Raw genomic sequence first — 11,838 nt, forward strand, 5'->3', positions numbered from 1 at the left:
CTGCGCGCGGAGTGACCCCTGTTACGCGCCCCCGGCAACGGGGGTGGCGGGCAGGTAAGCTGCGCGGGCGGAGCGCGCGGAGTGACCCCTGTTACGAGCCCCCGGCCACGGGGGTGGCGGGCAGGTAAGCTGCTTACCTGCTGCGCGTGACGCCGGCCGCGGCGAAGGGGGACGAGGCGGGGTGTCGGTGCGGTGGGCGCGGTGGTGACCCTGGACGTGCGTCGGGCCCTTCTCGCGGATCACCTCAGCTACGGCTCCCGGTGGGGCCCTCTCGGGGGAAGGGGCCTCGGTCCCGGACCCCGGCGAGGCGTCCCTTCTCCGCTCCGTAAAAGTGTCCATCTCTTTTTTTTTTCTTCTTCTGTTGTGGCATATGCAGCAGGTGCCTGCTCGTTTTTCGTATGTGGGTAACAACATTTAACTATGTATATATATTTACCAATTGGTTTAACTGCCACCCGCCTGAATCTATTTAAAATCTAATTTTTTTTTATTTCAACCGCCCGACCCGCGGATAATCCGCGGACTCCGCGGTTGTGTCCGCAAACCGCGCATCTCTATTCCACGCCATCGTCTGCTGGTGTGGGGGGAGCATGGCCCGAGACAGGAGCAGACCCAACAAAGCAACCGAGAGAGCCGACTCCATCAACGGCCGCCCACCAACTCTCGGCCAGAGATAAGCAGTTTTTAGTTTTAGCTAAAAAAAAAATCATGGAATATTTAGCGGCAATATGAAGGCTTTTTTGTCAAAGCACCAAACTGACAAGTGAAAGTTGTAACATTTATTACGTTTGAGGGCAGGGCCGGCCCGTGGCATAGGCCGTATAGGCAAATGCTAAGGGCGCCGTCCATCAGGGGGCGCCACGCCAGTGCCACAAATGTTGGAGAAAAAAAAAAAAAAAAGTTGGTACTATTATTTCTAAATACAAAAAATAATCCCACGTTAATTAAAATGCAAAGTAAAGCCTATTTAATAGAAATATTATTTGTTACAACATTACGCCCCCCGCACGGTGCGCCCCCTCCCTTCCCGTATCATGACTCTTTTTGGACGTCACCACATCAAAAAATCAACACAAGATGTCAAAACGGCCAAAACTGTCAGGTGCCCAGGGAAGAAAAAAGAGAAAAGAAGAGGAGTAGAAAAATTATGAAATTATTTGTCTGTTACAGAATGTGATAGTAACCTGGCTTTTTAGCATTAAGCTAATGTTACATGATTCGGCAATTGCTAATCAATAAATAGCTAGTTCTGTTTTAACGTCGGGTTAATATTGTGGAGGGGGCTAAATTGTTATGGAAAATAATAATGTAACGTTAGGTAATTACAGTACTCCCACCTTACATTCCTCAGGGACATTTGTATTAGATCTTTTAAGCAGGTGTTTTTTGTTTACATTGTTATTGCCTTCTGGTTAGCTAATGTTTGCCCTGCAGGTAATAGTCACTTTTCCACCCCTTTATATATTAGGTATAGTTGTAAGTAAAAAAAAAAAGGTCAAAGACAAAGCTATTCGGGTTCTTGTGAGTATATACACTTCACTGCCGATGTGGGGGGGCGCCACCTAAAATCTTGCCTAGGGCGCCGGATTGGTTAGGGCCGGGCCTGCTTGAGGGCCACCAGAACACAGAAAGGTGTTCAGTCAGTGTTTCCCTTACTGTTACATTAGCATGGTGCTCATGTGTTACCTTTCTGTGTTTCTGTGTCAGCACGAAGACTCAAGATGTATGAGGAAGAGAAGAGTGAATCCCTGAGCAACAACTGCCACTCAGCATGTCTGCCCACACAGTGGGAGGAACCTTCCACACTCCCAGCTGAGTGGGAGGAACCTTCCAACCACTTCTTTCCAGCCACTGGTGCCTTCTCCAACCAAATGGTTAGTTACGCAGCAATCAGACAGTCTATTGAAGAAATGCGTTCACATGTACCGTTATGCTCCTATTTATAGACCTTTCTTCCAGATGCTCTCTTTGTCAATCTTCAATGAATCATCTTCGAACATCTGATGCAGAACCTTACTTATTAATATCCCACCCATGATTACCACAATTAAACTTACATCTTTATTGCCGACCTACCAACAAAATCCTGTTTGTGTTTCTTGTCCATGGTAAAGAAATACTTCTGGTTCCTGTATCTTTTCCAATAGATAAAGGAGGTGATACCAGACCCTGAGCTGATGAAGAAACTGAGCTGGCTTTGTCCTCCTACGCTGCCTCTTGGTGGTAGTTCTCCGAGCCGAGAACTCACCTATGTCACAGACTTTTTCCTGGCGCTGGCTGTTTGCAACACTGTGGTGGTATCCTCTCCCAGACACACCGTAAGTCTCTGACCTCTGCAAATGTGAATGAATCAAATACTGAGGACAACTCCGTTACCACGATAAACCAAACATTTGGTGGTCCATGGTCTTTCTATCATGACATGAACCTCTTCATATCCACTACAGGTATCTGAAGCACAAGCACCTGTGAAGTCTGTGGACCAAATCAAAACGGGAGGAAATCCTGGGTGCTCAGATAGAGTTTTCACACAGAACACCTTCAAAGTCTCAGCCCCTGTTGGTCAGACGACAGAGGGTTCCATTGTAAAGCCAGTGGAGGACGAGGCTATGAACATGATTAGGGAAGGTGCTTCTGAGAATGACACAGATGACGAACTGCGATACGAGGCGGAGAGTCCGGACGAAGCTGCTCTGGTCCATGCGGCTCGAGCATACCACTGTACACTGCGAGGACGATCTACAGATGGCCTTACTGTCAACATGCCTGGACTGGGCACCCGGGCTGTCCAACTACTTCACACCCTGCCCTTTGATTCCAACAGGAAGAGGATGTCGGTGGTCGTCCGCCATCCTGTCACGGGACAGGTGGTGGTCTACACCAAGGGCGCGGATTCCGTCATCATGGACCTTGCTGAGACACCAAAAGGTAAATACTGAGTGGGAATAAAAGCAAGTTCGCCTGACTGATAGGGGTGTAATGGGACATGACCATCCATCCATCTTCTTCCGCTTATCCGAGGTCGGGTCGCGGGGGCAGCAGCCTAAGCAGGGAAGCCCAGACTTCCCTCTCCCCAGCCACTTCGTCCAGCTCCTCCTGGGGGATCCCGAGGCGTTCCCAGGCCAGCCGGGAGACATAGTCTTCCCAACGTGTCCTGGGTCTTCCTCGCGGCCTCCTACCGGTCGGACGTGCCCTAAACACCTCCCTAGGGAGGCGTTCGGGTGGCATCCTGACCAGATGCCCGAACCACCTCATCTGGCTCCTCTCGATGTGGAGGAGCAGCGGCTTTACTTTGAGGTCCTCCCGGATGACAGAGCTTCTCACCCTATCTCTAAGGGAGAGCCCTGCCACCCGGCGGAGGAAACTCATTTCGGCCGCTTGTACCCGTGATCTTGTCCTTTCGGTCATAACCCAAAGCTCATGACCATAGGTGAGGATGGGAACGTAGATCGACCGGTAAATTGAGAGCTTTGCCTTCCGGCTCAGCTCCTTCTTCACCACAACGGATCGATACAGCGTCCGCATTACTGAAGATGCCGCACCGATCCGCCTCTCGATCTCACCATCCACTCTTCCCTCATTCGTGAACAAGACTCCGAGGTACTTGAACTCCTCCACTTGGGGCAGGGTCTCCTCCCCAACCCGAAGATGGCATTCCACCCTTTTCTGGGCGAGAACCATGGACTCGGACTTGGAGGTGCTGATTCTCATCCCAGTCGCTTCACACTCGGCTGCGAACCGATCCAGCGAGAGCTGAAGATCCTGGCCAGATGAAGCCATCAGGACCACATCATCTGCAAAAAGCAGTGACCTAATCCTGCAGCCACCAAACCGGATCCCCTCAACGCCTTGACTGCGCCTAGAAATTCTGTCCATAAAAGTTATGAACAGAATGGGTGACAAAGGGCAGCCTTGGCGGAGTCCAACCCTCACTGGAAATGTGTCCGACTTACTGCCGGCCATGCGGACCAAGCTCTGGCACTGATCATACAGGGAGCGGACTGCCACAATCAGACAGTCTGATACCCCGTACTCTCTAAGCACTCCCCACAGGACTTCCCGAGGGACACGGTTGAATGCCTTCTCCAAGTCCACAAAGCACATGTAGACTGGTTGGGCAAACTCCCATGCACCCTCAAGGACCCTGCCCAGAGTATAGAGCTGGTCCACAGTTCCACGACCAGGACCAAAACCACACTGTTCCTCCTGAATCCGAGGTTGGACTATCCGGCGTAGCCTCCTCTCCAGTACACCTGAATAGACCTTACCGGGAAGGCTGAGGAGTGTGATCCCACGATAGTTAGAACACACCCTCCGGTTCCCCTTCTTAAAGAGAGGAACCACCACCCCGGTCTGCCAATCCAGAGGTACCGCCCCCGATGTCCACGCGATGCTGCAGAGTCTTGTCAACCAAGACAGCCCCACAGCATCCAGAGCCTTAAGGAACTCCGGGCGGATCTCATCCACCCCCGGGGCCTTGACATTGGTGGAAAATATATGGACACCTTGTTGGAAGCTGTTACCGTACGTTCCAGAATATAAGCCGCTACTTTTTCCCCGACACTTTGAACTTTGCGGCTTATGGAATTTTCTCCGCTGACGGCAAAGTATTTGTATTAAAACAAAGTGATTCATTTGGATGAATGCGGTATGTATTTATGTCAACTCTGTTGATCATTTTTCAATTCTTTAAACACTAAAACATCTTTAAAAGGTGTGGGTTTTTTTGCTCATTTTTGCATGTTCAATTGCTGAAAAACCAGGAGCCATTAAGTTCAAATGAAAGCAGCCAGTAAGACTCAAATAGATTGTTCTTTGTTGTGTCTTGTGCAGGTGCGGAACAGACTCCGGAGAGCTATAGTCACATTAGAGAGCGAACCCAGAAGCATTTAGACAGCTATGCTCGAGAAGGCCTGCGTACTCTCTGCATTGCTAAAAAGGTAACTCGAGTGTGGCCTATTTTCTAGATGGACAATTTACCATCCATTGTGAGTACGCTTTTTAACTAGGTCATACTTTCTATACGAAACATTGTGCTTTGATACAAACCCTGTTTCCATATGAGTTGGGAAATTGTGTTAGATGTAAATATAAACGGAATACAATGATTTGCAAATCCTTTTCAAGCCATATTCAGTTGAATATGCTACAAAGACAACATATTTGATGTTCAAACTCATAAACTTTATTTATTTTTTTGCAAATAATAATTAACTTAGAATTTCATGGCTGCAACACGTGACAAAGTAGTTGTGTTACATCACCTTTTCTTTTAACAACACTCAATAAACGATTGGGAACTGAGGAAACTAATTGTTGAAGCTTTGAAAATGGAATTCTTTCCCATTCTTGTTTTATGTAGAGCTTCAGTCGTTCAACAGTCCGGGGTCTCCGCTTCATAATGCGCCACACATTTTCGATGGGAGACAGGTCTGGACCGCAGGCGGGCCAGGAAAGTACCCGCACAATTTTTTAACGAAGTCACGCTGTTGTAACACGTGCTGAATGTGGCTTGGCATTGTCTTGCTGAAATAAGCAGGGGCGTCCATGAAAAAGACGGCAGCATATGTTGTTCCAAAAGCTGTATGTACCTTTCAGCATTAATGGTGCCTTCACAGATGTGTAAGTTACCCATGCTTTGGGCACTAATACACCCCCATACCATCACACATGCTGCCTTTTACACTTTGCGTTAAAACACTCTGGATGGTTCGCTTCCCCTTTGGTCCGGATGACACTATGTTGAATATTTCCAAAAACAATTTGAAATGTGGACTCGTCAGACCACAGAACACTTTTCCACTTTGCATCAGTCCATCTTAGATGAGCTCAGGCCCAGCGAAGCCGACGGCGTTTTTGGGTGTTGTTGATAAACGGTTTTTGCCTTGCATAGTAGAGTTTTAACTTGCACTTACAGATGTAGCGACCAACTGTAGTTACTGACAGTGGGTTTCTGAAGTGTTCCTGAGCCCATGTGGTGATATCCTTTACACACTGATGTCACTTGTTGATGCAGTACAGCCTGAGGGATCGAAGGTCACGGGCTTAGCTGCTTACGTGCAGTGATTTCTCCAGATTCTCTGAACCCTTTGATGATATTACGGAGCGTAGATGGTGAAATCCCTAAATTCCTTGCAATAGCTGGTTGAGAAAGGTTTTTCTTAAACTGTTCAACAATTTGCTCACGCATTTGTCGACAAAGTGGTGACCCTCGCCCCATCCTTGTTTGTGAATGACTGAGCATTTCATGGAATCTACTTTTATACCCAATCATGGCACCCACCTGTTCCCAATTAGCCTGCACACCTGTGGGATGTTCCAAATAAGTCTTTGATGAGCATTCCTCAACTTTATCAGTATTTATTGCCACCTTTCCCAACTTCTTTGTCACGTGTTGCTGCCATCAAATTCTAAAGTTAATGATTATTTGCAACAAAAAAAAATGTTTATGAGTTTGAACGTCAAATATGTTGTCTTTGTAGCATATTCAACTGAATATGGGGTGAAAATGATTTGCAAATCATTGTATTCCGTTTATATTTACATCTAACACAATTTCCCAACTCATATGGCTTCCTATTTTATTGGTATCTCTCTATCTGTTTTCTTACCTGGGTAGTAATGAGGCAGTTAAATCCTGGTCTCTGTGTCCAAGGTGCTAGAAGAAGAGGAATATGAGGCGTGGCTAAGGAAACATTTGCTGGCAGAGAGTAGCATTGAGAACCGAGAGGAGCTGCTACTTGATTCAGCCCAAAGACTGGAGACCAACCTCACTCTTTTGGGTAGGTGTCACTCATGGATCAAGTATGGGAACTGATATGTCCTACAAAAGCCAAAAGCAGTGAAGTTGTCACGTTGTGTAAATCAGTGGTCCCCAACCACCGGGCCATGGATCGATTGGTACCGGGCCGCACAAGAAATAAAAACAATTTAAAATATATATATATATATATATATATATATATATATATATATATATATATATATATATATATATATATATATATATATATATATATTTTTTTTTTTTTTTTAAATTATATTAATAACAGAAAGAAACAACCCTTTTGTGTGAATGAGTGTGAATGAGGGAGGGAGGTTTTTTGGGTTGGTGCACTAATTGTATCTTGTTTTTTATGTTGATTTAATTTAAAAAAAAAAAATATATATATATATATATATATATATATATATATATATAATATAATTGTAAGTTGTAATTGTAAGTGTATCTTGTTTTTTATGTTGATTTAATACACTAATTGTAAGTGTATCTTGTTTTTTATGTTGATTTAATAAAAAAAAATATATATATATATATATATATTTTTTTTTATATATATATATATATATATATATATATATATATATATATATATATATATATATATATATATATATATTTATTTTATTTTTTTTATTTTTTATTAAATCAACATAAAAAACAAGATACACTTACAATTAGTGCACCGAAAGAAAAAAAAAAGAAAGAAAAAAAATATATATATATATATATTTATTTATTTATTTTTTTTTTTTAATTAAATCAACATAAAAAACAAGATACACTTACAATTAGTGCACCAACCAATATATATATATATATATATATATATATACATATATATTAGAGATGCGCGGATAGGCAATTATTTCATCCGCAACCGCATCAGAAAGTCGTCAACCATCCGCCATCCACCCGATCTAACATTTGATCAGAACCGCATCCGCCCGCACCCGCCCGTTGTTATATAGCTAATATAGACGATGCAAGGCATTAGTGAGGTTATAAAGCTTTTGCCTGTTAAAGAAAGGAGACTGATCCAATGCAGCACAGACATTCGCGTGCCACGCTGTCACGACCCAGACGCACACCAGTGCGCAATCATATGGGAGCCGCGCTGAGCGCACCTCCAAGCGCGTCTCGCTGCCGGCGACGGCCGGGTATATGGGCCCGACGCTCCAGCGCCATCCATTTTCAGGGCTAGTTGATTCGGCAGGTGGGTTGTTACACACTCCTTAGCGGGTTCCAACTTCCATGGCCACCGTCCTAGCTGCTGTCTATATCAACCAGGGTGAGCCCCACCCCTTTCGTGAGCACACTGCGCTGGGAGTGACCCCTGTTACGCGCCCCCGGCAACGGGGGTGGCGGGCAGGTAAGCTGCGCGGGCGGAGCGCGCGGAGTGACCCCTGTTACGAGCCCCCGGCCACGGGGGTGGCGGGCAGGTAAGCTGCTTACCTGCTGCGCGTGACGCCGGCCGCGGCGAAGGCGGACGAGGCGGGGTGTCGGTGCGGTGGGCGCGGTGGTGACCCTGGACGTGCGTCGGGCCCTTCTCGCGGATCGCCTCAGCTACGGCTCCCGGTGGGGCCCTCTCGGGGGAAGGGGCCTCGGTCCCGGACCCCGGCGAGGCGTCCCTTCTCCGCTCCGTAAAAGTGTCCATCTCTTCTTTTTTTTCTTCTGTTGTGACATATGCTGCAGGTGCCTGCTCGTTTTTCGTATGTGGGTAACAACATTTAACTATGTATATATATTTACCAATTGGTTTAACTGCCACCCGCCTGAATCTATTTAAAATCTAATTTTTTTTTATTTCAACCGCCCGACCCGACCCGCGGATAAAATCTAATTTTTTTTTATTTCAACCGCCCGATCCGCGGATCATCCGCGGACTCCGCGGTTGTGTCCGCAAACCGCGCATCTCTAATATATATATATATATATTTTTATTTTTTATTTTTTTTTATTTTTATTAAATCAACATAAAAAACACAAGATACACTTACAATTAGTGCACCAACCCAAAAAACCTCCCTCCCTCATTTACACTCATTCACACTCACTCACACAAAAGGGTTGTTTCTTTCTGTTATTAATATTCTGGTAGGTTCCTACATTATATATCAATATATATCAATACAGTCTGCAAGGGATACAGTCCGTAAGCACACATGATTGTATTATTTTATGGCAAAAAAAAACCAAAAACAAAAAATACCATACCCCCCCCTCTCACCACCGGTCCACGGGGACAAATTTTCAAGCGTTTACCGGTCCGCAGTTGCAAAAAGGTTGGGGACCACTGGTGTAAATGGTAAGTAAAAAGAGAATACAACAAATCATTTTCAACTTATATTCAATTGAATAGACTGCAAAGACAAGATATTTCATGTTCACACTGACAAACTTTGTTGCAAATAATCATGAAGTTAGAATTTAATGGCAGCAACACATTGCAAAAAAGGCATTTTTGCCAGTGTGTTACATGGCCTTTCCTTTTAACAACACTCAGTAAAGGTTTGGGAACTGAGGAGACACATTTTTGAAGTGGAATTCTTTCCCATTCTTGCTTGATGTACAGCTTAAGTTGTTCAACACTCTCCCTTCTCATATTTTAGCCAATGTCTGGACTACAGGCAGGCCAGTCTAGTACCTGCACTCTTTTACTATGAAGCCACGCTGTTGTAACACATGGCTTGGCTGAAATAAGCAGGGGCGTCCATGATAACGTTGCTTGGATGGCAACATATGTTGTTCCAAAAGCTGTATGTACCTTTCAGCATTAATGGTGCCTTCACAGATGTGTAAGTTACCCATGTCTTGGGCACTAATACACCCCCATACCATCACACATGCTGCCTTTTACACTTTCACCCTAGAACAGTCCGGGTGGTTCTTTTCCTCTTTGGTCCACAGTTTCCAAAACCAATTTGAAATGTGGACTCGTCAGACCACAGAACACTTTTCCACTTTGCATCAGTCCATCTTAGATGAGCTCAGGCCCAGCGAAGCCGGCGGCTTTTCTGGGTGTTGTTGATAAATGGTTTTCGCTTTGCATAGAAAGAGTTTTAACTTGCACTTACAGATGTAGCGATCAACTGTAGCTATTGACAGTGGTTTTCTGAAGTGTTCCTGAGCCCATGTGGTGATATCCTTTACACATTGATGTGGCTTTTTGATGCAGTACTGCCTGAGGGATCTAAGGTGCATAATATCATGGCTTACATGCAGTGATTTCTCCGGATTCTCCGAACCTTTTGATGATATTACGGAGCGTAGATGGTGAAATCCCTAAAATTCCTTGTCGAGGAATGTTGTTCTTAAACAATTTGCTCAGGCATTTGTTGACAAAGTGGTGACCCTCGGCCCCCGGTCCTTGTTTGTGAATGACTGAGCATTTCACGGAAGCAGTTTTTATACCCAATCATGGCACCAGGGCCGGCCCGTGGCATAGGCCGTATAGGCAAATGCTAAGGGCGCCGTCCATCAGGGGGCGCCACGCCAGTGCCACAAATGTTGGAGAAAAAAGAAAAGAAAAAAAAGTTGGTACTATTATTTCTAAATACAAAAAATAATCCCACGTTAATTAAAATGCAAAGTAAAGCCTATTTAATAGAAATATTATTTGTTACAACATTACGCCCCCCCTCCTCCCCCCGCACGGTGCGCCCCCTCCCTTCCCGTATCATGACTCTTTGTGGACGTCACCACATCAAAAAATCAACACAAGATGCCAAAACATCTATGAATTAGTATACAACAGTTTTGTAATATGTAATTAATTAATTAATTCAGTCATTATTAACATACTGAGATGAAGAATATCTTATTTTAAATAAGGTTGAAAGTATTTCTCATAATTCTTCTTCTTTGTACTCTGTAAGCACTATTATTTTGAACAACCTCTTAAAACTGGATCATATCAGTACAATTTTTAACTTCTTTACTTAATCCATTCCATCATTTAATTCCACATACTGATATGCTAAAAGTTCTAAGTGTTGTACGTGCATATAAATGTTTGTATTAGATCTTTTAAGCAGGTGTTTTTTGTTTACATTGTTATATTGCCTTCTGGTTAGCTAATGTTTGCCCTGCAGGTAATCGTCACTTTTCCACCCCTTTATATATTAAAGGTCAAAGACAAAGCTCTTCGGGTTCTTGTGAGTATATACACTTTACTGCCGATGTGGGGGGGGCGCCACCTAAAATCTTGCCAAGGGCGCCAGATTGGTTAGGGCCGGGCCTGCATGGCACCCACCTGTTCCCAATTAGCCTGTTCACCTGTGGGATGTTCCGAATAAGTCTTTGATGAGCATTCCTCAACTTTATCACTCTTTTTTTGCCACTTGTGCCAGCTTTTTTGAAACATGTTGCAGCCATCAAATTCCAAATGAGCTAATATTTGCACATTGTACTCTAACCTACCACTTGTATCATAGGGTAACTGTGTAGACCTAAAAGAAACATGTTTCCATACCTTTCAGGGACCACAGGCATCGTAGACCGACTACAGGAGGAGGTGCCGGAGACCATTGAAAGTCTTCAGAGGGCTGGTATCAAAGTGTGGGTCCTCACTGGAGACAAACAAGAGACAGCCATCAACATCGCCTACGCCTGTAGACTTCTATGTCCCCAGGACCAACTTCTGACCGCCAACTGTGACAGCAAGGTCAGGAGCACTCCAGAGTGTGCTTACTAAAGTCAGCACTTTGGATTCTGCATTGGCGTTCCAACCGAGTCTCTCTGATTCCGCCAATGGATTTAGACTCAAGCAGTAGAGTGGTTGTGGTCCTTAGTTCCTCCCAGTCACCGTGTGGAGATATCACTGGGCAAGATACACTATATTGCCAGAAGTATTTGGCCACTGTTGCGTTTTGGACCAATTCAAGTCACAAGTCGCTCCCAAGCTCTTTACGACACTTAAAGCTGAGTTGAAAAACCACCAGAGACAGAATAGGTATTTTGTAATATATTTGCAAAGCTTTGCAGATATATTTTTGAGACCAGTCCAGCATAGAACATTCTATCGCGCCGCCAAAATGGTCTGTGTCCCCCTG

At 44.8% G+C, this 11,838-nt stretch overlaps 1 protein-coding gene across 3 annotated transcripts in view; it reads left to right on the forward strand.

Moving 5' to 3' along the window:
* The window catches only part of atp10d (ATPase phospholipid transporting 10D), a 75,575-nt gene that overhangs the window by 46,060 nt on the left and 17,677 nt on the right, over window positions 1–11,838 (forward strand). For all 3 annotated transcript variants that reach the window (XM_061986902.1, XM_061986903.1, XM_061986904.1), the window contains 6 exons: window positions 1,708–1,874; window positions 2,148–2,318; window positions 2,448–2,928; window positions 4,834–4,940; window positions 6,656–6,782; window positions 11,266–11,450. In XM_061986902.1, the coding sequence (XP_061842886.1) occupies window positions 1,708–1,874; window positions 2,148–2,318; window positions 2,448–2,928; window positions 4,834–4,940; window positions 6,656–6,782; window positions 11,266–11,450 (1,238 nt within the window). The remainder of the gene's footprint in view (window positions 1–1,707; window positions 1,875–2,147; window positions 2,319–2,447; window positions 2,929–4,833; window positions 4,941–6,655; window positions 6,783–11,265; window positions 11,451–11,838) is intronic.

Source organism: Nerophis lumbriciformis, linkage group LG26 (assembly GCF_033978685.3).
Source record: "Nerophis lumbriciformis linkage group LG26, RoL_Nlum_v2.1, whole genome shotgun sequence".
In the NCBI taxonomy this organism is placed as follows: Eukaryota; Metazoa; Chordata; class Actinopteri; order Syngnathiformes; family Syngnathidae; genus Nerophis; species Nerophis lumbriciformis.